At 62.0% G+C, this 23,398-nt stretch overlaps 10 protein-coding genes across 10 annotated transcripts; 4 read left to right on the plus strand and 6 right to left on the minus strand.

Annotated features, from left to right (window-relative positions):
• Positions 1-104: 104 nt before the first annotated feature.
• RHTO_04665 (2-nitropropane dioxygenase) lies at positions 105-1,538 on the minus strand (the record flags this gene model as incomplete). Its single annotated transcript, XM_016418329.1, has 7 exons — positions 105-299; positions 370-531; positions 592-812; positions 899-1,110; positions 1,172-1,309; positions 1,370-1,435; positions 1,537-1,538. Coding segments are annotated over 7 exons (996 nt in total).
• A 481-nt stretch (positions 1,539-2,019) lies between these two features.
• RHTO_04666 (N-acetyltransferase) lies at positions 2,020-3,084 on the plus strand (the record flags this gene model as incomplete). Its single annotated transcript, XM_016418330.1, has 5 exons — positions 2,020-2,208; positions 2,267-2,390; positions 2,448-2,668; positions 2,731-2,862; positions 2,917-3,084. 5 exons carry the CDS (start codon positions 2,020-2,022, stop codon positions 3,082-3,084), a joined length of 834 nt encoding a protein of 277 aa, XP_016275606.1.
• A 327-nt stretch (positions 3,085-3,411) lies between these two features.
• Positions 3,412-4,407, plus strand: RHTO_04667 (N-acetyltransferase; the record flags this gene model as incomplete). The annotated part of the gene is made up of 6 exons (XM_016418331.1): positions 3,412-3,543; positions 3,602-3,619; positions 3,676-3,724; positions 3,780-3,994; positions 4,055-4,177; positions 4,240-4,407. 6 exons carry the CDS (start codon positions 3,412-3,414, stop codon positions 4,405-4,407), a joined length of 705 nt encoding a protein of 234 aa, XP_016275607.1.
• Positions 4,408-4,562: 155 nt separating this feature from the next.
• On the minus strand, positions 4,563-5,673 carry RHTO_04668 (acyl-CoA N-acyltransferase domain containing protein; the record flags this gene model as incomplete). Its single annotated transcript, XM_016418332.1, has 5 exons — positions 4,563-4,670; positions 4,724-4,864; positions 4,927-5,297; positions 5,365-5,491; positions 5,548-5,673. The coding sequence occupies 5 exons, from the start codon at positions 5,671-5,673 to the stop codon at positions 4,563-4,565; spliced, it is 873 nt and encodes a 290-aa protein (XP_016275608.1).
• Positions 5,674-5,925: 252 nt separating this feature from the next.
• Positions 5,926-8,319, minus strand: RHTO_04669 (glycerone kinase; the record flags this gene model as incomplete). Its single annotated transcript, XM_016418333.1, has 7 exons — positions 5,926-6,234; positions 6,292-6,644; positions 6,777-7,057; positions 7,138-7,385; positions 7,486-7,836; positions 7,946-8,244; positions 8,313-8,319. The coding sequence occupies 7 exons, from the start codon at positions 8,317-8,319 to the stop codon at positions 5,926-5,928; spliced, it is 1,848 nt and encodes a 615-aa protein (XP_016275609.1).
• Positions 8,320-9,005: 686 nt separating this feature from the next.
• RHTO_04670 (Epsin domain protein) lies at positions 9,006-11,151 on the plus strand (the record flags this gene model as incomplete). The annotated part of the gene is made up of 9 exons (XM_016418334.1): positions 9,006-9,046; positions 9,149-9,241; positions 9,325-9,357; positions 9,413-9,553; positions 9,635-9,711; positions 9,773-10,130; positions 10,209-10,359; positions 10,442-11,065; positions 11,125-11,151. The coding sequence occupies 9 exons, from the start codon at positions 9,006-9,008 to the stop codon at positions 11,149-11,151; spliced, it is 1,545 nt and encodes a 514-aa protein (XP_016275610.1).
• Positions 11,152-11,446: 295 nt separating this feature from the next.
• Positions 11,447-12,987, plus strand: RHTO_04671 (dipeptidyl-peptidase; the record flags this gene model as incomplete). Its single annotated transcript, XM_016418335.1, has 2 exons — positions 11,447-11,874; positions 11,931-12,987. 2 exons carry the CDS (start codon positions 11,447-11,449, stop codon positions 12,985-12,987), a joined length of 1,485 nt encoding a protein of 494 aa, XP_016275611.1.
• A 45-nt stretch (positions 12,988-13,032) lies between these two features.
• Positions 13,033-15,298, minus strand: RHTO_04672 (AMP-dependent synthetase and ligase; the record flags this gene model as incomplete). The annotated part of the gene is made up of 9 exons (XM_016418336.1): positions 13,033-13,079; positions 13,134-13,314; positions 13,371-13,515; positions 13,572-13,873; positions 13,965-14,005; positions 14,057-14,187; positions 14,245-14,390; positions 14,451-14,581; positions 14,644-15,298. The coding sequence occupies 9 exons, from the start codon at positions 15,296-15,298 to the stop codon at positions 13,033-13,035; spliced, it is 1,779 nt and encodes a 592-aa protein (XP_016275612.1).
• A 613-nt stretch (positions 15,299-15,911) lies between these two features.
• Positions 15,912-18,723, minus strand: RHTO_04673 (differentiation regulator, Nrd1; the record flags this gene model as incomplete). Its single annotated transcript, XM_016418337.1, has 9 exons — positions 15,912-16,283; positions 16,344-16,484; positions 16,543-16,614; positions 16,678-16,779; positions 16,842-16,934; positions 16,994-17,052; positions 17,111-17,511; positions 17,571-17,788; positions 17,848-18,723. The coding sequence occupies 9 exons, from the start codon at positions 18,721-18,723 to the stop codon at positions 15,912-15,914; spliced, it is 2,334 nt and encodes a 777-aa protein (XP_016275613.1).
• An 899-nt stretch (positions 18,724-19,622) lies between these two features.
• On the minus strand, positions 19,623-22,696 carry RHTO_04674 (glucose inhibited division protein A; the record flags this gene model as incomplete). Its single annotated transcript, XM_016418338.1, has 14 exons — positions 19,623-19,787; positions 19,854-20,007; positions 20,083-20,196; positions 20,258-20,495; positions 20,557-20,769; positions 20,858-21,007; positions 21,072-21,167; positions 21,232-21,334; positions 21,413-21,705; positions 21,806-21,977; positions 22,077-22,132; positions 22,199-22,264; positions 22,332-22,358; positions 22,423-22,696. The coding sequence occupies 14 exons, from the start codon at positions 22,694-22,696 to the stop codon at positions 19,623-19,625; spliced, it is 2,121 nt and encodes a 706-aa protein (XP_016275614.1).
• Positions 22,697-23,398: the final 702 nt, after the last annotated feature.

A 23,398-nucleotide genomic window follows, 5' to 3' on the forward strand; every position in this document is an offset into this window, starting at 1 on the left:
CTAGACTCCGCCTCGGTGGATAGCAAAGCCTGTTCTTGTTCTGAAGCCTGTACAACCTACTCATACACACGAGCCCTACACCGCGCAATAGACCCCTCATTGCCTCACAACTTGCTCTCCCTCTTAACCTTCGCTGCCGACTCCAACAAAACCTTCTCCGCGTCCCTCTCCATCCTCTTCAAGAGTTCCTCGCAGCTCGGGACATCATCAATGAGGCCCATCACGCCCGATGCGGACCAGACGCCTGCGTCGGGGTCGCCGTTGTCGTAGACCTTCTTCCCGCGTGCGCCGGAGACGAGCTGCCCAGCCCAGCGGATTCATCAGCACCTCGTACAGATCCTGGGAGGAGGAAGAAGAGTGAGAACGCACGGGCGCAATCTCGGGGAACTCGACGCCCCCAGGCCTACGTTCCTTCGCGACGACCTCCTCCGCGACTTTGTTCTTGAAGACGCGCGCGGTGTTGCGCAGGGTGCGGAAGATGTGCGTCGTGCTGCGCTCGTCGGCTTGGACCATCGCTTGCTTGATGTTGTCCTGCACGCCGTCGCTCTATCAGTCGTGCCCGGGAGAGAGAGAAGGAGAGCGAGGACGCACATGCACATAACTCTCCTTAGTCGCCATGAACACCGTCCCGCAGTTGACGCCCGCCGCGCCGAGTGCAATCGCAGCCGCAAGTCCACGTCCGTCGCCGATCCCGCCCGAAGCGATGTAGGGCGTCTTGAGCTTTCGGGCGGCGAGAGCGAGGAGCAAGAGGCCTCCGACGTCGTCTTCGCCCGGGTGGCCGGCGCATTCGAAGCCGTCGATGCTGAGCATGTCTGTCGGACGCAGAGAATGTGAGTCCTGGCGTTCTACGTGGACACGTACGCAGACGGTCCAGCCAAGAGGAGCCCCTGGGACTCACCAACGCCCACCTTCTCCGCCGCCTGCGCATGCCTGATACTCGTGCACTTGTGAATGACAAAGATCCCGGCCTCTTTGTACATCTTGATGATGGGAATCGCGGCAGGACCGCCGGCCGTCTCGGCTACTTTGATGCCTTCTTCGATGATGACTTTGGCGTATTGTTCGTAGGGAGGGGGAGAGATCGAGGGGAGGAACGTGAGGTTGACGGCGCTGCGCACTCGTACCTAATCAGCCAGCGTACAATGGAGGAAAAGAGGGAGGGAGAACGCACAAAGGCTTGTCGGTGAGCTTTCGCGTCTCGCGGATCGAGTTGCGCAGCTGCTCGGGCGTGCCAGCCGTGAGACCCGTCAAGATCCCGAGTCCTCCTGCGTTCGAGACGGCCGCGACGAGTTTGGGCAGGCCGACCCACCTGCGCGCGCGACAGGTGGGATGTCAGCTCGAGGTGAATGGGCGAGAGGTGGGAACGCACATCATGCCGCCCTGTACGACGGGGATGCGGATGCCGAGCTTCTGCGTGAGGACGGTTTCGATGGCCCTGCATGTGGGGAGGAGGCGAGACGGGGTCAGTCTGCGGTCGGGTCGACTCGACGGTGTTGCCCATGGTCTAAAGCATCTTCGCGAGTGACCTGGACTCACATGGCTGTGATTCTGAGGCGTGAGAGCGCGTGCGATGAGGGATCGTCGGGAGTGAAGTGATGAGGATGGGACGCGAGAGTGGTGTGTGCGGGTGTGCGGGCTAGTCTAGCGGGTCGTAGCAGTGTCCCAGCGAGTGCGAGTGTGTGCAAGGTGAGCGTTGAGAGTGCGAGAGAGCGGGTTGAAGAGGGACTTGGCTTCGGATCCGGCGACGACGCGAACCCGAGCAGACGGCGACGGGTCCGCTCCCGCGCTTCACTCTGCGCGCTGACACGGTGCTGACTACCGTGCACGAGGCTTGATTGAGGGCTGGGCTCATCCAGCGCACACAGACCCGCAGGCGCGTGCGGGCGCAGACTTTGCATTCACCTCGTCGCTCTCGAGGCCCGTCTTTTGCCCGTCTTCGTGTCGACACCACTCTCTTGCTACTGTTCAGGCGCTCTGCACAGCTGCACGAGACGCCAGAGATCCCGCTCGCCTGCTGAGATGCCCCGCCCACTGCCCTCGGACCCGCCCTCGACGAGTATCCCGACCATCGACTTCTCGACGCTCAAACTGCGCGCGTCGGTACGGTACCGCTTCGAGCGAGACGAGGAGGAGGAAGAGATGGAGGAGGAAGATGGCGAGGACGAGGACGAGGACGAAGAGGAGGGACGGTGGAATCGTGTGCTTAGTGTCAGTTGAGGACCACCTTGCTCCCCTGGAACATGCAAGCTCACACTAAGGGTCGCAGCTCTGCGACTATCGGATCACCGACGCAGAGGACAAGGTCCTGGGAGTGGTCGAGATCTGGTACTTCGAGACGTGGGAATTCTCCGTCGAGAGCGACTGGCTGTCTTTCATGGACCAGTGGAACCGTGTGTCAGTATGCTCAACATCCGACTGACTCTCGCTGACCTTGCCCATGGTTGCAGAGGAATCGCACAAGTTCTCTTGCCTCTTTGACGGCGACGCCCAACTCCGCTCGCGCTTCCTCCGTGAAGGCAAAGGCGTCTTTGGGCCTGAAGTGACAGAAGCCTCAAACATTGCGTACATCCATGAGATGCGTATCGAGCCGGAGTACCGCGGGCTTGGACTTGGGACTTGGGCGCTGGACAAGCTGCTTGCGATGCTGGACGAACGATGGCATTATACCGTGCGTCCCGCTCACTGCCTTGTCTATGCGAGCCCTTTTGCTAACTAGCGCTCTCCCCTTAGGCCGCCAAAGCCATGTTCGTCGAGCCCGGCGCGCTCAACTCCGAATTCTCCTACCGCGACCGTGGAGACGCGGCCTCGCACCTCGACATGATGCTAGCGATCAGCGCGCGAGTCACTAAGTTCTTCCAACGAGTGCGTTTGGTCCCTCGCTTCCTCGCAAGACTCGAGCTGATGACCCATTCGCAGTCCGGCTTTCGAAGAATCGGCACGACTTCGTTTCTCTGCTACGCTCGCGATCCCCAACACCCGTCGCGCACAATACCGATGCACCAAGACGCAGAGTATGAGGAAGACGTGACGATGAGCCATGGGGACATGGTGCGGATGCTCGCGAGGGGGACGATGCCTTGGTGAGGGAGCCGAGCGTGGAGGCGGTTTCCGGTGTTCTCTTTCGCTTGATGCGGGCGCGGACAGTTGCAGCGCTATGCTGTGAGGATGGCTGGTCATGCACGTCGTGCGCGCTTGTTTCCTTCGCTCCACTCCCGCCCGCTCGACCTTCTCACTTTGCTCTCCCTCACCGCTCTCGCACCTTCCTCCCAGAACCTGGCCGTCCACAGCTCTTCCGCTCCCGCGCGCTGCTCCAACACCCCACACACGCACTCCGCTAGACAGCCTTCATCCATCCGCTCGCCCTCCTCTCTTGCCCTCCCCGCATCACCTCGCTCGCACAGACCTCCTCAGATGATTCCGCTCGACCTCTCGACCCTCTCGCTGCGCTACCACTCGCGCCAGCCGCATGACTACGAGGACGAGCCGCTGATGGGCGAGCACTACCTCGACGAGGAGAGCGGGAGGAGGAACCGCGTGAAGACGGTATGCAGCTCGTTCGTCTCGCGGAGTCTACGGACTGACCGGGTGGATTCGCATGCAGGTCCTCTGGTACGAGATCGTCGACGCGAGCGGCAAGGAAGTCGGCAGGACATCGCGTGGATCTTCCGCACGAAGGAGTTCCAGGACGAGGGCGGCTGGCTCATGTTCATGGACGAGGAGAGTCGTGCGTTACCTCCCACTCTCTCCCAAAACCTCTACTGACGCGCGAGCACCCATAGAAGAGACCCACGAGTTTTCCGGCCTCTTCACCGACCGCGCGCTCCTCAAAGCGCAGTTCTCGCGCGAAGGGACCGGCGTCTGGGGCGCAGAAGTCACCGAGCGCCCTTTCATCGCTTACATTGAGGGAATCCGCGTCGAGCCGGAGTATCGTGGGCAGGGTGTCGGGAGGTGGGCGCTGGAGAGGCTGCTCGAGGTGAAGGACCCGTACTTCGGGGTGCGCACGATCTTTCCTTCCGAATGCTCTCGGTCTTCAAGCTGATTTAGGGCGAAGCAGACCGTCGACTTCATCTTTGCCTGGCCGACGCCGCACCCGAAGGACGCTCCCAAGCGCGACGACCCAAACCGCGAGCAGATCTGGGACACGCAGACCGCTCGCGCCGTCAAGACTTTCCAGTGTGTGCGCTCCCTTCCTTCTTACCTATCAGCGCAGGGACTGACGCCCTTCGTGGGCGGAGACAGGCTGGCTACCGCCGCGTCGGCACGACCGCCTTCTTCTGCCTCGCGCGCGACCCGAACCACCCTTCGCGCCGTATCGCGCTCGAGCAGGACGCGCAGTACTCGAAGAACGTGACGATGAACCAGGATCAGCTCGTCAAGATGCTTGCGTTGGGGCAGTTGCCGTGGTGAGCGAAGGGAGGGAGGCGGGAGGGACGCTTGCTCGGGGGCCGTCGCATGCATTGACACATCATCCGAATGTGAAGCCACGAAGTTGCAAAGCAAGATAGCTACGGCGGATGCGAGAATGTGGAGGGCACGAATCAAGCGATCTGCGAAGGCCAACGCTAGTCCTTCTCGCGTGCGTCGCCGTCGGCGGGTATCAAGCGAGAGCGATAGTCCGACGACTTCGACATGCAGAGGAAGGAGGTCTTGCCAACGCGGCGAAAGCCCATCTGTCGTCGAAGGAGTCGGTCCTGCTTTTTCGCAGAGGCGACGGCGGACTCACCTTGTGGAAGATGTGAAGGACGCGCTCTTTCGACGTCTTCTCGGCTGTCTTGCGGAGGTCGGCGAGGGTATGCGTCGCGTCGGGGCTCTGCGGGAGCTGCGACTCGAGCGAGCGCGGGTGGACGAAGAGGTACTTGACCGTCTGGCGACGTCTATTGGTCAGCACTGCGTGCATGGCGAGCTGAAGCGGAGCGCGAAGCGCACCTGGTGAAGTGGGTGTTTCTTCCACACCCACTCGAGGGCACCGGGCTGGAAGAGTCCCTTCACCTCGGCAGCCTCCTTGCGCGCCTGCACCATGCGAGCGTTCTCCTCCTTCTTCATCTTCGCCGTCTCCTCGTCGTCGAAGAGAAAGTCTTGTCCGTCGAGGTCGAACAGCTTCTGGACCGCCCACGAGCCAACGCCCTTCTCGCGGTACTCGGGCTTGATGCAGATCGTGTCGAGGAGGACGAGGTACGGCTGGTCAGTCACCTCGCGCTGGAAGGCGGCGTGACCGCTGATGGCGATGTCGCGCTTGAAGAAGCCCTCGTCGGTGAAGAGGTGCGAGAAGGCTTCGACTTCGGCCTTGTTGGCGCCTTCTGCGCAAGCAACTCCCGCTGTCAGACTACGAGCCGGTCGTCGCCCGGATCCGACTTTGAAGCTCACCGCCGCAGTCCCTCATCGCGTCGTGCAAGCCTCCGTACTCCTCCCAATCGCTGTCCTTCCTGAACCCGTGCACACGCATGGTCCCGACAACCTCGCCGTCGGGCTCGACAATCTCGAACACGCGACCCTGTGCAGTCTCTACCGCGGTCAGCCCTCCGAACGAGGAGGAGAGGGTGGACTGACCCTGTAGGCTGCCCAGAGGACGTCCTCCTGCCACGGCGCGAGGCGGTCCAAGTCCCACTTGTCCGCGTTGCCCTCCGACTTGTAAGCACAGCGAAGCTTCAGCGTAGCCAGGTCGAGCGCAGCCATGATGCGGGCCAGATGAGCGCCGGAAGGAAGGAGGAAAAGGAGCACGAGGGCCGAGCGAGGTGCGGTCGATGCGGCGGAGCGTTTCCAAAGGCTTGTTGTCGGCGCAGTGCAGGCAATGACAAGCAGGAGAACACGAAGAGACCCTTACACAGCGAGCGGTGCGTCGAAAAAAGCGGCTTGCGAAGGTCGACCTCGACAAAACTCGTTCCAACGCAGAAACTCTTTGCAGCCATACCTACCCTTTGACCCGTTCTACTCCCTCGACGCACGGTCAACAGCCTTCTGTACTCCCTCAAGCAACTTCCACACGCCCCAAGCCCCCGCATCGGGCACGCCGGCCTCACGAATCTTCTCCTGGTCGACATACGCCGCGCGTCCAGCCTTGGCGTCCAAGTCGCGGGTGGCTTCGGCTGCTTCGTGGGCGGCCGCGATGGCGTGCGAGAGGGCGGTCGGGGAGGTGGGCGAGGAGGAGAAGGTGAGGATGAAGGAGGAGAGAGGGTCGACGAGTGTGCGCGAGGGAGGGCGCGCGCGGGTGTAGCGGTAGAGCGTGTTGAGAGCGAGCTGCAGAACTCGCCAGTCAGCTTTGTATTGAAGGAAGGTGAAAGAGTTGGAGCGCACCTCGAGTCCGCGCGCCCAAACCTCGGGTGTAGCCGTCTCGCTCCCCTTCTCCTTCGCCGCGTCCAACATACCCTTACTCAACCCGCTCAGCCCAATCGCATACAACCCTCCACTCGTCCCGCCCATCTCCTTCTCCACCACCGCCGAACACGCAACCATCGCAGCGACGACATCGTCGGATGGGATCTTGTTCTGGCTGATGGCGTCCATGATGCCCTCTGCGCCGGCTTTAAGCGTCAAGCCTGCGTCGCCGTCGCCGGCGATGGTGTCGTAGCGCGTGATCTCGGGCTCGGCGGAGATGACGGACTGGAGGGCCGATTCGAGCGCCGCGAGGAAGAGCTTCGGGTCGGTGGCTGTGAACGGGACGTGCGTAGTCAGGTCAGCTGTCCTCTCGGGCAACTATCGCGACAGGATCCTCCGGCCAAGAAGCCCTGTCGCGAAGCGCGAGAGAAACAGACCCGAGCGAGCGAAGCGAAAAGACCCACGTTTCGGCCCCTTGACCTCCTCACCAACCTTCTCCTCCCTCTTGCCCACCTTTTCCACCTCTCCCTCCTTCAAAACCCTCATCTCCGGCTCACCCTTGAACGTCCACTTCCATGCAGGCGCCTGAGTCGGGGCGTCGAAGAGGTCGAGCAGGAGGGGGGTGTCGAGTGAGAAGTGCGAGGAGGTTGAGGGAGGGGGTGTGAGGGACGTGCGGGGGAGGAGGAGGAGCGTGAGGGAGAAGCCGGGGAGGTTGAGGGAGGTCATGAATGCGCCGGAGACGGCGCTGCGCAGAGTCGACACTCTCGATCAGTCTCGTTTCGCTTGAGAAGGCATAAGCGAGCTGAAGGAGGCCGCTCCACGCACCGCCTAACCGTGATCCTTTTGTTAGCCAACCACTCCGCCGCCTCCTTCACCACCACGCCCAACTCGAGCTCCGGCAGTCCGCCGAGGTTGTTCACAACAAGGATGACCTCGTCCTGCCCGTCATTCTTGAAGGGGAGGTACGAGCGCTCCGGGTCAGAGTTGGTCGAGGTCAGGGTCGTGAGGAACTCGTCGACGAGTTTGGAGGCGGTGGGGATCGGGGAGACTTTGCGGATGCCCGGCTCGTTGTGCTGCGCGAAGCAAGGATGCGGTGAATCAGCTTCGCATGCAAAGATGCCAGACCAACGAAAGAGACGAAGACCAGAGCAGGGACGGGACGCGCAGACTCACAATTCCCATCCCAATCTCGGCCTCGTCATCCTTGAGGTACGCCTCTCCCTTCTCCGTCCCGGGCACATGACAATGCTCCAGCCCCATCCCAATAGTCCCACACCTCTCCGCCACCGATTTCGCCACAAACTCGACCTCGTCCAGACTCGCGCCTTGGGCTGCGAGAGCACCAGCGAGCTTGTAGACTAGGACAGTACCGGTCAGACCGCGGCGGCCCGTGAGAGCGCCCTGCGAGCGTGGGACGGAGACGTCGTCACCGACGATCACCATGCGGACCGAGTCTTCTTCGAGGTGTGTTGCGGACCAGCGCTCCTTGGCGAGACCGAATTGGAGGACGTCGCCGGTGTAGTTCTGCAGAAGAGTGTCAGGCATATGAGTCAAGCGAATTGAAGAAGCCACAGAGCAGGAAACGACGAAGGATGAGTCGCCTTTTCCCTCGAGAGAATGACCGCCGACGCACCTTCACCACGAGCAAGACGCCCTTGGACATGCTCAGCTTGCCAATCGCCTTCTCGACCTGCCCCGCATTCGGACTCGCAAACACCTGCCCACTGACCGCCGCACTCAACATCCCCTCTCCAACGAACGCCGCATGAGCAGGCTCGTGGCCTCCTCCGCCGCCGCAGACGATGTGGACGCGGTCGTGCGAGGGAGAACGGAGAAGGAGGGTCGTGTCGTAGACTTCGGTCGCGGGGTTGAGGAACGCCAGGCCGGAGAGCGAGTCGAGGATGGCCGTCTTGGGCGAGTTGAGGATGTGTTCTGCGTGCGAGGACAGAGTCTGCTGAGTCGAACATCATGCTACTCGGTCTCTGATGTCGTGCACGCACTGCCCATGTCTGGATTGTGTGTTTTGCGAGTGCTGTGGGGACGACGAAGAGAAGTCGGTGAGGAGGAGCAGGCAGGGTGAGGAAGACTCTGGCGCACAAATGGATAGCAGTAGGGGTCTCAGTAGGTCAGTGTGAGTGTAGCAGAGTGAGCAGCAGCACCGTCAAGCGAGTGGGAGAAGCGAGTGGGAGAAGAGCGAGAGCGGAAGACAGTCCCGGAGTGATGGCGGCGGCTCGGCCGTTGCTGTGGTGGGGCCCACATTTGTATTCAGTTCGAATACAAGCTGGTTTGTATTCGTTTGCCATTACAAACTCACACGGGGTCCTGCTCTGCGCAGCCACCTCCAACTCGCTCACGCTGTGCTGTGCTTACCACCAGACTGCCCACTTTGACTGCTCGTGCGACTGCCAGCTGGACTCGAGCCCGACTCTCACCACCTCTCCCTCGCCGCTGCGTCACACCGGCCCCCTCCGCTCACACCCGCAGCCTCGACACACACGACTCGCCAGGGAGGGCGCTGTAGACCTCGCCGAACACTCGTACACCCACAGGTCATCCCCATCGTCCTTCGCACATCTCAAGAGCGACCTCGCTCGCAACTTCTCCCTCGATCACACCGCCTCGGACGACCGTCTCCCCTCCCCTCCTCCTTCTCCTGAGAACCGCACCGCGCTCGCACGAGCAACGACGACACGATGAGTGCAGGACTCCAGACCATGGGAAAGAGCGTCATGCGGTGCGTCTCTCGCCCTCTCACCTTGTTCCTCGGCTTCTCCCCGACCGAGGCTTCCCTCCCTCGGGCGTGAGCTGATGGGGAATTCTGATTGTGCGCGCACAGTGTCGCAAAGAACTCGATCAAGGGGTATTCAGACACGCAGACCAAGGTGCGGGATGCGACCAGCAACGACCCGTGGGGGCCTAGCGGGACTCAGTGCGTTCACCTTCCGAGACGGTTGCTCGTACTATGCTCTCGAGACGCTGACGACGAGCTTTTTGGATGGCTCGTGTGCACAGGATGGCCGAACTCGCCCAACTCACCTACAACCAGTCCGTCTCCCTCCCCCTTCTCTCCCTTTCCTCGCTAACCCCCTCGCACCCGCAGGCAAGACTTTGTCGAGATCATCGAGATGCTCGACAAGCGCCTCAACGACAAGGGCAAGAACTGGCGCCACGTCTTCAAGTCGCTCACCGTGCTCGACTACATCCTCCATGCGGGCAGCGAGAATGTCGTGCAGTACTTCCGGTGAGTTCGGCGTGCACGAGTGATTCGCAAACGGCTCGGAGGAGGCGCTGACGAGTGTCAATGGCCGTGCCCGGCCGACAGCGAGAACTTGTACGTCGTCAAGACGCTCAAGGAGTTCCAGTACATCGACGAGTACGGCAAAGATCAGGGCGCGAACGGTTCGTCCCCCCTCTCTCACTCTCACTCACCGCTACCGACTGACCCGTTGCGCACGCACAGTCCGCCAAAAAGCCAAAGACATCACCAACCTCCTCCTCGACGAGAACCGCATGCGCTCTCAGCGCGCCTCGCGCAAAGACATGCGCAACCGAATGGCCGGCCGTCGGACCTCTCCCTCTCGCAACGAGCGGCCTTCGCGCGCTACGCCTCCCCCCGGCGGAGCAGGAGGAGACGCTGATTTGCAAGCTGCGATTGAGGCGAGTAAGAGGAGTGCGGAGGAGGAGGCGAGGAGGAAGAGGGGCGGAAAGGGGGAGGATGAGCTGGAGGAGGCGCTGAGGTTGAGCAGGGAGGAGGAGGAGAGGAGGCAGAGGGAGTTGGCGGCGAATGGTGGCGGGAACTTGTTCGATGAGCAGCAGAGGTGCGTCCGGGCAACTTGGCGTCTCTTCTCTTCCCTGGCGACCGCAAGGAGCTGATTCATCCAGCGTCGGCCGCGCAGGAATGCCAACGCGCTGATCGACATGGACGCGCCGACGGTCCAGCAGCCGATGCAGACGGGGTGGATGAGCTTCAACCCGTATCAGGCGCAGCAGCAGGCGCAGATGGAGGAGTACATGCGCCAGCAGCAGCTGCTCGAGTTGCAGCGTCAGGTGCGTCGGCGCTCGTGGCTTGCTTCGTCTCGCGCTTCGATCCGAGGCTGACGGCGTTCCCATCCCTGTATAAACTTCGCAGCAAGAGCAGCAACAGATGATGTACCAGCAGCAGCAGGCGGCGATGCAGCAGCAGTACCAGCAGCAGCAGGCGTACGAGGACTACATGCGGCAACAGCAGATGCTGTACATGCAGCAGCAGGCTCAGCAGCCCCAGCAACAGGCGATCCAGCCGCAACCGACCGGCTTCGGCGCCAACAACCCCTTCGCGGCGTTCGCGTCTCCTCCGCCCGCCTCGTCCCCGGCGCCGCCACAATCCCAGGCTTCGACCTCGTCTGCGTTCGGCGACTCGTTCCAGCCCGAACCAGCCGCTCCTTCGCCCGCTCCGCAGCCTCAACAGCCTCAGCGAACGGGAGGCGGGCGGTTCAAAGCGACGGGCGACGACAAGCACGCGGACCTCGCGCGGATGCTCGGCGCAGGTCGCGAAGACGGCCTCGACACGTTTGGCAACATCGGGAGCGCGCGAGTGCCGGTTTGGCAGCAGAAGACGGGGCAGCAGGTCGCGAATGGCCAGGGACCGCTCGCGCCGCAGACGACGGGGTTGGCCAAGCCGCTCAATCCGTTTGGCAACGTCACGGGAAACTACCAGGCGCCGACGCAGTTCAACCAGCCGACTGGGTTCCAGCAACAGCAGCAAAAGCAGGATGTGCGTGCCGGTCCTCACTCAGTCTCCGAGACGAATTGACCGTTCCGTCGTCCGCGCAGAACGAGCAACCCTTCTTCACCATCTGATCTCGTTCACTCGCTCGACAGTCATCTTCCCTTTCACGCGCTGTTATTCTCTTCTCCTCGCAAGTTCTGCGTTCCGTCGTTGGTCCTCCTGGCAGTAATCGAGTCCGTTCTCCCGGTCTGCCTCCTCGTTCGCGTTCGTATGTCAAAGGCTGGTCCTCCTCCTGCAATCGAGTCTTCCTGCATATCCAAGCAACGCTCCCTCAAGCTGCTCGTTACCAGCCCTCGCTTGCCGTCGGCCCCACTGCCCTCGGCACCTCTTGAGCGCTATCGCTCTCCTGGCTTCCCGCTAGCCGCCATGAAAGGGTTGCCGCTGGACTCGCTGGAGTCACAAAGCTCGACTCACACCCGCGCACACCGCCCCTTGCGCCAGTTCTCCTTCGCCGCCCTCATCTCGCTCCTCCTGCTCCGACTCTCCTCCGTCTCGTTCGAGGACATTGCGGATGTTGCGAGGGACGTCAGGTGGTCGGTGACACCGCTGCCGAAGGACCCACACAGGCGGGCGCTGGCTCTGATGGACAGAGCACCTGTGATCGGCTCGTCCTTCCTCCTGCCCCTCCTCGCGGATGCTGACCGGCATCTCCTCCCAGACGGACACATCGACCTCCCGATCCTGGCGAGGTGGTACTACGCCAACGAAGTCGAGGACCCCAGCTTTGACCTGCGGAAGGAGGTGAGGGGCCAGGTTGATATCCCCAGGTTGAAGAAGGGAAAGGTTGGCGGGTTGTACGTTGCCTCGCTCTTCCTGAGCCTCCCAAGCCACGCTAATGGCTGCGACACAGCTTCCACTCGGTCTACGTCCCCTGCCCGGAAGACGCAGGCTACCCTTCGCAAAACGAGGGCAACTTCACCGCCGCGACATGGCGGGTGCGCGACACGCTCGAGCAAATCGACACCGCTCGATTGATCATCGACAAGTACGCCGACACGTTTGAGCTGTCGAAGACGGCGCGGGACTGGAAGAAGGCGATGCGGAGGGGGAAGATTGGCGGGATGCTGGGCGTCGAAGGCGGTCACCAGCTCGGCTCGTCTCTCTCGGCCATTCGGGCATACTACGACCTCGGCGTGCGGTACATCACCCTCACACACTCCTGCCACTCGCCCCTTGCCGACTCGTGCGGTCTTCCCGGCCGGGACCCGATCAAGCCGCGCTGGGACGGCTTGTCGCCGTTCGGCTTGACCGCGATTAAGGAGATGAACCGCCTCGGCATGCTCGTCGACATCTCGCACACGCACCCCAAGACCGCCTCGGACGTCCTCACTCACTCGCTCGCCCCACCCATCTTCTCCCACTCGAACGCTCGAGGCGTCTTCGACGTCGTTCGCAACGTCCCCGACTCGATCCTGCGCCGCATCGGCTCGATCGACAAGTCTCGACGCGGGACGTTCAACCTTTCTGACGACGGCGAGGGCGGAAAGGGCTGGGGCGCCGACACAGGCGAGGTGGACAAGCCCATCCCGTCAGGCGACTCGATCGTCATGCTCAACTTTTCGCCAGGCTTTGTCGGTGCCGACGCCGACGTCAGCGCCATGGCAGACCATGCCGATTACATCGGACGTCTTGCGGGCCGCGAGCACGTCGGTATCGGCAGCGACTTTGACGGGATCGAGGCGGTCCCCCGCGGACTCGAGGACGTCTCCAAGTACCCGAAGCTCGTCGCTGAGCTGATCAAGCGTGGGTGGTCGGACAGCGAGATTATGGGCCTCACGAGCGGGAACCTCTTGCGGATTCTCGAGAAGGCGGAGGCGGTCGCACGTTCTCAGCGGCATGTCAAGCCGTACTACGAGGTCTTCAGCGGGCGGACGGATCTCTCGAAGCACGACAGCCCGCCGTACTAGAGTCGCAGCGATAGAGACCTTGTAGATTCACTTCCTTGCACAGCGTTATTGCGACAGCTTCCTCACCCGTTCCCGCAGCGCGACCTTCTGGACTGCGGTCAAAGCAAGTCAGCACTACTCCTGAGGAACAGAGAGCGGAGACTCACTCTTGCCCGTCGAGGTTTTGGGCAGCTCCTCCGGCGCGACGACCTCGATCCACTCCGGCACCGCAAACGCGCTCAGCTTCTTCCGCCCGAACGTCTTGAGCTCCGTCTCGAACTCGGCGTGCTTTCCGTGCCACTTCGAGCCGGGCTTGAGGACGACAAAGGCGTGCGGTCGTTCGCCCCACTGTGAGGAAGCGAGGTCAGCTCGTAGCCGAGGAGAGAGAAGGGAGGAAGGCACACCTTCTCATGCGGACGTGCGACGACAGCGCACTCGTGCACGTCGTCGTGAGCTGCTAGCTCGTTCTCGACTGCGAGACTGCTGATGTTCTCGCCGCCGGAAATGACGAGATGTGCTAGGAGGGGAAGAAGCAAAGTCAGGACGCCGCTGCGCAATTCGCAGGGGGGAAGAACTCATCTTTCGCTCGGTCTGCAATGGCGAACGTCCCGTCGGGATAGCGCACAGCGAGGTCGCCCGTGTGGAACCATCCTCCTGCGAAGGCTTCGCGGGTTGCCTCCTCCTTCCTCCAGTATCCCTGCATCAGGATGTTGCCCCTAAAGACAATCTCACCAACCTCTTCGCCATTCGGGCTGACCTCCTGCAAGTCGCCTGTCTCCGGGTCGAGCGGCGGCGAGGATCCTTCGGGTGTGAGGCGGACGACGCGTATGTCGTCGGCCGTGAGGAAGGAGAATCCCTGGCGCGCCATGTCTCGGTAGTAGGTTGGAGAAGACTTCTCGACGTAGTACTGCGCCGGAAAACGCGTCAGAGACGGCTTAGGATGCCGCGCGACCTTCGGGAGATCCACGAAAGCCTTGTGCGCCCTTCTGGACACTCACAGTGCGCGTAGAGGGACCCTCCGTTTCGGTTAAACCGTACACTTGTTTGACGTCGTTAGCAAGCGTCTGGAACGAAGAGCTGGGAGACTCACCGTGCACGACCGCGATGTTCAGCTTCTCCAGCTGCTCGATCAGTTTCGCTGTTGGCGCCGCTCCAGCGATGATGGTTCTTACGTCGTGTGGCAGCGGCTGAGCTTTCTCGTGGCTGACGAGGGCGATTTGCCTGCAAGAACGAGGACGGTCAGTTCTGACCTTCCCAAGCGATACTGGGGCGACTTACACTGTCGGAGCAGCGTTGTAGTGCGTCACGCCGGACTGTAGGAGCGTCCAGATGTCGTCGTAGTTGAGCGTGGTGGTGCGGAGGCAGAATTGTGTGCACATGGCCATGGTGCACGCGAAAGGGAAGCACCAGCCGACGCAATGGAACTGTTACGCGCAATTCTCGTCAGCAAGGGTTACAATAGACATAGGAGGCTGTGTGCGCACCATCGGCAGGGTCCAGAGGAAGCGAGACGAGTCGGTTAGGCGCGCCTCGACCGCATTCGCGATGCCTGCGAGGTAAGTGCCGCGGAAGGTCGTCATGACGCCCTTCGGCTTGGAGGTCGTGCCCGACGTGTCTGGAGGAGACCAGAGTAAGCATCTTGAGAAGGGAGACTCGGAGGAAAGGACCACAACGTACACGAAATCGCGAACAGCGCCTCTTCATCCTTCACAACCTCGAGTCCCGCCCACTCTTTCCCGCCCAGCTTCCTGTCGTACGCTGCACCCTCCTCCAAGAACTGCTCGTACGGGTCGCTCGCGTCGTACGAGTCCTGGCAAATAACGACTTGCGCTTTCAAGTCCTTCGGCAAAAGGTGCGCGAGCGAGTAATCGACGAGGACGAATTTCGCGCCGCTGTCTTCGAGGATGTAGGCGACTTCGGAGGGGTTCAGGCGAGTGTTGACGGTGACCATGACGAGTTTGGCGGCGGGAAGAGCCTGGAGGGCGTCCGACATGAAGGGGACGTTCGGTGCGAGGACGACGACCCTGTCTCCCTCCTCCAGCCCTCTCGCCTTGAACGCATATGCGAGCTTGGCGACGCGCTCTGCCCACGACTCGAAAGACCACGCCTTCTCGCCGTAAACGATAGCGGGATGGCGAGGGCGGATGCTGGCCGCTTTGAGGAGGAAGGAGACCGGATTGAGGGGCGTGTAATTTACTGGCAGGCCTTTCGGGATCGCAGGGCGGAAGCGGTGGGCGTGGACAGGCTTTCGAGATGAAGTCGACGGCGAGGCGTTGAAATGGTTCGCGACTTGTTCGAGTCGCTGCACCGGCTTTGTCGCGTTGCCAGTCATCGTTCGTCAGCGTACGCCAGTCAGCACAGGCAGCAGAGAGCGTTGCGAGCGAGTTCAAGAGCAGCGAACGAGCCGAAGAGCGGCCGAAGGTGGGGGCAGCGACGAACGAGCCAAACTGCCCGGGACCGTCGTTCTGCGCGGACAACGCCGTGTGCGCACACTCCAGTCTACGTTACAGCCCCGTGTATACCCCGCGCACAAACTGGCGGCGAGGTTGGCCAAATAGACACCTGGGAAAATCGGAACGAGACTATGCAGGAGGCGAAAGGCGGAGGCGACGAGGCGAGAGGCGTGGGCAGAATCTGGGGGTAGTCGAGATGAGAGGCGAGGCGGGGGGCGAGAGGGAAAGGGAGACGAGCTGGAAAACGGGGGGAAGCGAGGCGCGAAGGGTGAAAGGCGGAGTGTCCTTGGTGGTAAAAGCCGAGTGTATGTTGCGAGTAGAGAAGTAGGAGAAGACGACGAGAGATTGCGATGTACGGATGGGGATGATGGCGAGGCGGCGAGAGGAGCGCTGGCGGAAAGGGGAACGGCGACAAGGTATGGGCGATGCTGAAAGTCGAAGCGATGCGATGCGGCGACGAGAGAATCGGGTACATCGAGTCTATGAGTTGCTCTAAGCCTGCACCTGACCGGCCGCCGTCGCGCCTGCCGCAGCGGCCGCCTCCTCGTCAAGGACGAGCGCGCCGATCTCGGGCAGCTGCGGCGACGCCGTGTGCGTCTCGCCGCCCTCTGCGATGCGCAGCTGGTCCGTCTGCAGCGGGCTCGTTGGGAAGGACGACATGACGTCGGGGAAGGGCGAGCGGGCGTAGCCGTTCGAGGGCGCGCTGCCGTTCGTGCCGTCCTGGTTCGGGCGAGGTCCACGCTGCTGGTTGCGCAAATCGAAGCCGCGGAACGCTCGTGGTGCGCCGCCGCAGCGGTCCTTGCCGTACGAGACCTTCAGGTTCTGGTAGTCGGGGTGCTGCTTGATGCCCTCAATCGCCTTGATCTGCGCGAGCGAGACGGGTCAGTTCCGCGGCGATAAGACGAGCGCCCGGAGGTAACGCACAGCGTTCGTGATGTTGGTAAAGTTGACAAAGCAGCACTGCTTCTCCTTGAGGAAGTTGACGAGCTCGATCTCGCCGTGCTCGCCAAAGTCCTTGCGCAGCTTCTCCTCCTTGTACGTCTCGAAGTCGTCGATGTTGCCAACCTGTAGCACGCGATAAGTCAGCTGAGATGCTGAAAGAAGCGTGCCAAGGCGAACGCACGTAGACATTGCGGGAGCCGCCCGCCTGAACGACCATGGCGATGCCAGGCGACGTCGGTCCTGATTGCTTGCCCTGCGTGAGCGCGACAAGTTCAGTAGCGGGTCATACTCGAGCATCTAGCGAGGTAAGCCGCACCCATCCGACCTTGAGCCTGCGGTTATGCAAGGCGATGCCCTGGAACGACGCCATCTGGAAGAAGGCGAGCGCGCAGTGAGGGTCGACGAAGGTGACGAAGCACTGCAAGCGTCAAAGATGGTCAGTGCCGGAAGGCATGGCGTTCCTCGAAGAACGGAACGCACGATGTGCTTGTCGGGGATGTAGCGGATCTTCTCGAGGATGCCGCCGCGGATGATGTTGCAGATCTCTTCCGTCGTCACCTCGGGGTGGATGTTCTGTGGCACGTCGTCGACGTCAGCTCCGTCAGCGAGAGAGTCGGGGAGCGGAGACTCACCCCGAGATAGATCGTGCGGTTGCCCATTTGCGCGTTCGGGTCGCCGTTCTGGCCGAAGCCTGCAAGCCCAGACGAGTCAGCATGATGTCGCTATTGAGGGAAAGATTGCGGACGCACCAAGCTGCGGACTTCCGAAACCAAGGCCACCGAACCCGCCGTAGTTGGCCGCCATGCTGCCCATCGCCGCAGCCGCCATGTTGTGCTGCTGCTGCTGATGTTGGTTCTTGGGGACGTACGCCGTTCGGTCCTTGCCGTACGCGACACGCCTGCCCGCATACGCCGGTTCCTGCGGCAAGTTCTGCACGACCTTGATCGCCGTCGCGATCGAGAGGAAGTGGACGAAGCCGATGTTCTTGTCGCGGACAATCTTGACCTGGTCGATCGGGCCGAAGCGAGAGAGGTCGTCGCGCAAGGTCTCCTCCGTGACCGACTCGTCGAGGTTGCCGATGTAGACGTTGCGGGTTGCGCCCGACTGCTGGACGGCGGCGAGAACGTTCGCAGAGACGGCGCTCGGTTTGCTGCGAAGGCGGAGAAGGTCAGAGAAAGCGGAGTCAAGCGAGGGAAGAGGCGAACTCACCCCCATCCAATCTTGAGGTCGTGGTCGTGGAGGCGGATCTTGCGCATCAACGCGTCAGAATGGAAGGCGGCGGCAGTGGTCGGGTCGAGGAAGGAGATGAACGCGCAGCTCTTCTCGGGAAGGATGCGGATGCTCTCGATCGGACCGAAGCGGACCTGCGAGAGAAGCTCGTCGACCGACGCATCGGACGGAAGGTTGCCAACGTAGACGGTGCGAGTCTGCGGGAGTCGAAGGTCAATGCGACGCGTCAAGGAGGAGGGAGAGCGAGGGGACGCACGGTCGGAGTCTGCGTTGCGCCCATCCCTGCACCCATCCCGCCCATTCCCGGCTGCGGAGTCCCCCCGATCGGATAGGGCATGCCAAAGCCGTTTCCGCCGCCAAGTTGAGGACTTGCCATGCCCAGCATCGGCGACATCATGCCCATGAAGGGACTGCCGATACCGAGACCGCCGAACTGGCCGGGAACAGGTGAGCCGAACGGCGCGGGACCGCTGCCAGGAGCAGGCGTAGGTCCGCCGTAAGGGTTGGGAGAGCCTGGCGCTTGGTCGAAGGCGGATCCGGCGTAGGGAGCGGTGGTCGGGCCCCCTGCGACGCCAGGTTGAGGCGCGCCGTTCGCGGCGACAAAGGGAAGGGAGCCTGGGACAGCACCGTTCGGGCCAGCAGCGGCGAGGTAGGGAGACGTAGCGTTGGAGAAGGTGCCGTTCGCGGGGACGGCTGCGCCGTTCTGCGCGCCTGCGGGAGGAATGGCCGCACCGCTCGTCGACGCCTGCTGAGCCTGATGTCCGGGGATGAAAGGCTGGGGCGCGCCGCCGTAGGGTGCACCGTACATGCCATTCGCAGCTGCGAAGGCTGCCGGAGCCGCACCACCGTAGACGTCTTGATAAGAAGCTCCCGAAGGATTGGGGGCGCCATTCGGGACTGCTGCAACGCCGTTGACGGCGGGGACGGGTCCGGCGGGTCCGGAAGCTCTCCCAGCGCCTTCGAAGGAACGCTTCATTGCTTCAAAGTCGGCCGTTCCGTTGACGCCAAGGTCGGCTTGGCTCCCACTCGGAGCGACGGTGGGGTTGGAGGAGTTGGAACCTGCTCCCGCAGCAGCGGCGGCGAACGAGGTTGGCGGAAAGGACGAGTAGAGAGTCGACTCTTCGCCGGGCATCGAGGGGCGAGCGTGAGGCTGGCGAGTCGCGAGAGCGAGATCGACGGTTGAGAGACGGGGATGAATGGGAGACGAGATGGGCGATATCGGGCCGCGACTGGCTGGGTTCGCGCTCGGTGTGGGTGTAGGGTACCGCGAGCGAGTCTGCGAGCGTCTGTCCCGCTAGTCACAGTCGCTGGGTTTCGTGCACGCGGACGCGTCGAGTCGACTGTCGGGATGGAGCCAAGTCAGCCGCCCGCCTCGCCCGCTCGTAGTGCCCGCCGAGCGTTGCTCATGCCAGTACGGATCACAGGGTACGCACCGAGTCGTAGAGAGCCGGTGCAAGCTCGATGAGGCGAGGTGCGAGGCGCGAGCGGACGGTTCGTAACTGCGGGAGGCGAAGCAACGGCGAGAAGAGCGGGATCGGGTGGGTTGGCGGGTGCAGAGCGCTCAGTACTGCTCTGTGAATCGCCTGTGAGCCCCACTGAAGCTACTCACCTTGTGCGACGCTCACACGACGAGGTTCGAGGGAGAGTTGGCCAACCGGCGGAGAAGCCGTGGAGGGGGCTTCACAAAGGGCAGCAGGAGGACGTGAGCCGGTCAAGCGTACGACTGGATCAAGCCGGGGCAAGTATCGTTCGAATTGTTGGAGGAAGACGAGGAGGGAAAGAAATCGAGGGTCGTCCTCGAGCGAGAGGGGGTTCACGGCCTGACTTGGTACGCTTTTCCGCCTGAAATCGACAGCGAGCGATCGTCGACGACAGAGGCTAGGGCGAGGCGATGCAACGGGAAGCCCGCGGAGAGAGGAGGCGGAGAGGAGAGCAGGAAACGAGTTGCAAGTTGCGAGTCCTGGTACAACAAACACGGTCTAGGTGAACGGCAGGCCTCTACGGAGCACTCCGACACATGCGCAACGCCCCTCACATGCCAAGAATGGCGCCAGCCTCGCTTCGTACGGACGGGTCCGAGTCGACAACGGCCGTTGCCTGCTGAAGCTGCGCCTTCCTCGCAGCGCGATTCCGCACGTACTTCATCAGGCTGGCCAGGGAAGCTGGCGTGACGCCCTCGAGGCGCTTCGCTTGGCCCTGCAAGCGTGCGATGTTCAGCGACCGCGAAGAATGGCAGGACGAAGAGAGAGAGAGAGCGCGTACGAGAGTTGCTGGCCTGGCCATCTTCAGTCGATACCGCACCTCGCTGCTCATCCCAGGCATCGTGTCGTAATCGACACTCTCATCGATGGCGAGGTTCTCATCGCGGAGGAACAGCGAGATCTCATGCATCTGGCGGATAATGTGCTGCTTGTACCTGCGAGTGCGCGAAGGGACACGCATCGGCTATCAGCAAGCAGCTTCACGGTGGACAGGGACGTCTGCGACGCACTTGCCGGCGATACCGACGCGCTCGAGGATGCGAGGCTGCAGAGCTTCGAGGCCGGGGACATGCGGAAGCAACCGCTCGACGTCGATGTCCTTGTAGTGAAGCAGCTCAAAGGCGCTATAGGGGGCGCGCGTTATCAGTATCCGGGCGGTCCAAGAAAGAGGAAGCGGAAACTCACCTCCGCCTCTGACCATCCCTGCTCACGTCAAACCCACGCGTGCACCACCAGTCCGGCGTCATCTTGTGCTCCTCCATCATCCTGATCCCCTCCTCGATGTCCGCCTTGGTGCTCTGGTATGTGGCCCATCGCGCGTCGCCAACGATGCCGACCGAGCGACCTTTCTCCGTCAGGCGAAGGTCGGCGTTGTCCGCTCGCAAGGAGACGCGATACTCGGAGCGCGAGGTGAACATGCGATCTACCGAGATGCGACGTCAGTGTGTGAGCGCATTGCTCATGCGAGAGGAAGCACTGCTCACAAGGCTCGTTCACGCCCTTCGTCACGAGATCGTCCACCATGACACCAATGAACCCATCCGCTCGACTGAGCATCAGCTGCTCCTCGCCCAACGCCGCTCGACCAGCGTTAATGCCGGCCAAGACGCCCTGCGCAGCCGCCTCTTCGTAGCCTGTCGTGCCGTTGATCTGGCCGGCGAGGAAGAGACCCGAGATGCGCTTTGTCTCGAGCGTGTCTGTGTCCACACCGACGAGAGTCAATCTACTGCGTCGCTGAGCGGCGGTCCGCCAGCGAGGAAGACGAAGGAACCGCTCAAGACGCACGCTTAAGCTCGCGAGGGTCGATGTGGTCGTACTCGACGCCATAGCCAGGCTGGACCATCTCGACGTTCTCGAGACCACGGATTGTGCGGAGGAAGTCGAGCTGCTGCTCGGCGGGAAGGGTGATTGAGATGCCGTTCGGGTAGATCAGGTCTGTAAGACGCTTTAAAGTCAACTCGTCTGGTCCGAGGTTCGTCATGTGTACGAATCGACGCACCCGAATCGTAACCTTCCGGCTCGAGCCAGACGACGTGACTAAGCTTGTCGCCAAAGCGAAGAACCTTCGACTCAATCGATGGGCAGTAGCGAGGACCTGCGAGTCGACTTGGATCAGCTACTACTCCGCGAGCGGTGGAGACGAGCGGAAAGAGGCGCACCCTTGACAGTCTCTCGCACATGAACGGTTCGGTGGATGTTGTCGCGGATGATAGCATGCGAAGCCTCGTTCGTCGCCGTTTGGAAGCACGAGATTTGGTTGTCCTGTAGGGGTGAGCCGTCAGCACAGCGAGATCAGCCACAGCGAAGCCAAGGGAATGAGCAACAGAAGCAGAGACGCACCTGGTTTGCAACCCGGTCCGTCAAAAACGAGAACGGCTTCGCCGGATCGTCTCCAACCTGCTCGCTCATCCCCTCGTAGTTGATGCTGTCCTTCGCCAACCTCGGCGGCGTTCCCGTCTTGAGCCGACCGAGCTCGAAGCCCGCTTCTCGCAGCGAGTCGGAGAGGGTGTGCGTTGAGGCTTCGTTGATTCGGCCTTTCTTCGGGATGATGTCCATGCCGATGTGAAGTTCCGAGTCGAGGAAGGTGCCGGTGCAGATGACGATTGACTTGCAGGGAATGACCTCGCCGGAATCTGCGCAGCCAGAGTGTCGGATCAGCTCAGCCGCCTTTCGAGTACGAACACCGCGTCACGGCGCCTAGCGACCAAGGAGCGAAGAGTAGAGCGAACGTACCAAGCCGCAACCCGATAATCTTCCGCCCTGTCCTCGCATCCTCTCCCTCAACTGGAGGCGAAAGAACGATGTCCTGTACCGCAGCCTTGCGGATGTCGAGGTTCGGGTAGGACGAGAGGACCGCCTGCATCTCGTTCTTGTACAGCTTGCGGTCTATTTGCGCGCGGTAGCCCTGCAGGGAAAAAGAAGCGGAGGAAAGCCAAGGTCAGTATGGCTGCAAACGCTGGAGTCGCCAACACGTCAGGCTCGACAACGCCTTGCGACGACTCACATAGACAGCGGGTCCCTTCGACTTGTTCAGGACGTGGAACTGGATGCCGGCCTTGTCTGCGAAGCGAAAGCAGAATCGTGAGAACTCGTCGCAGCGCTGCAAACGCTGTAAGCTAGACGAACCGCAGATCTTCCCGCACAGTCCATCAAGAGCGTCGACTTCGCGAACGAGCGTACCCTTGCCGATGCCTGTGGGAAGTGCGAAGGAAGGTCAGTTTCGCAGCTCGAAAGCGAAGTTGGGAGACTGGCGACGCACCGCCGAAGCTCGGGTTGCAGCTCATCTCTGCCAGAAAGACGTAGAAGCGTCAATGCGAGTAGGAGAAGCACGTAGGAAGCGCGGAGCGCACCTCCGATGGTATCCAACCTCTGGGTGAGGAGGAGAGTCCTCGCGCCCGCCCTCGCACTCGCAGCTGCCGCCTCGCATCCAGCATGACCTCCTCCGATTACAAGCGTCTCATACGGCTGCACATCCGGGTTCAGCGGTATCGAGGGGACTTCGGTCGCGAACAGGCGAGTGCGGATGGTTGTGGCGGGTCGCGGGCGCGCTACCGCTGCGCTAGTTGCGCCTGCCCTGGGCGGTATAGCGTACAGCGACGCTCTCAAAGCAGCACGGCGTAGCATCGAGCGGTGTTGAGTGTTTGCGGCGAGCTCAAGAGCGCCAACTCGCGAGTCCGTCTCTTTCCCTCCTTCACCTCACTCGACCGCACAAAGTCACCCGCTGGGCTGGCTGAATCGTGCTCTCAAGCGCTCAGCTCGGTGCTACGATGCTCGGCCTACCGCCGCACGCTTCGCCCGAGCTTGCCGATACGCCTCGAGCGCTCGGTGCAAAAGTTCCGACGCGACCTCGCCAGCTCGTTTGAGCGGTGATGGACAGCTGTCAGCGTGGATCAGACTTGCTGCAGCTGGGTGGAGGGTGCTGCTTGGCCGGCGAACGCGCTTTTGCGACTAGTGAGCTTACTCTTCACCCCTCTCCGCCCGTGTACCCGCCTGAGTGTGGAGGTCTCACGAGGGACGACTAGCTGACCAGCGTCATCTCTACAGGGCACTGCTGCACTCGCCACCATTCCTGTCCATGCGGCCCGCCCGATCTCTGCTTTTCGCTGGTCAGCTTGCTCCGCCCGCTTTCCTCCAATTCCACCCGCGCTCCACCATGGCAGTCAGGTTCTTCGCCACCTCGTCGCACCTCCGTGTGCAAAAGAGGGACATCGTATGGCGATCAACCGTTACGTTCATGGAAGATAAACCTTTGCTCCTTCTTCCCCTCTCGCCTCCCGTTCCAGCCTCGTCTTCACCCGTCCCGACTCGCCTCTCTCAACTGTCGTC

This window comes from Rhodotorula toruloides (assembly GCF_000320785.1).
Source record: "Rhodotorula toruloides NP11 unplaced genomic scaffold Scaffold3, whole genome shotgun sequence".
Lineage (NCBI taxonomy): Eukaryota > Fungi > Basidiomycota > Microbotryomycetes > Sporidiobolales > Sporidiobolaceae > Rhodotorula > Rhodotorula toruloides.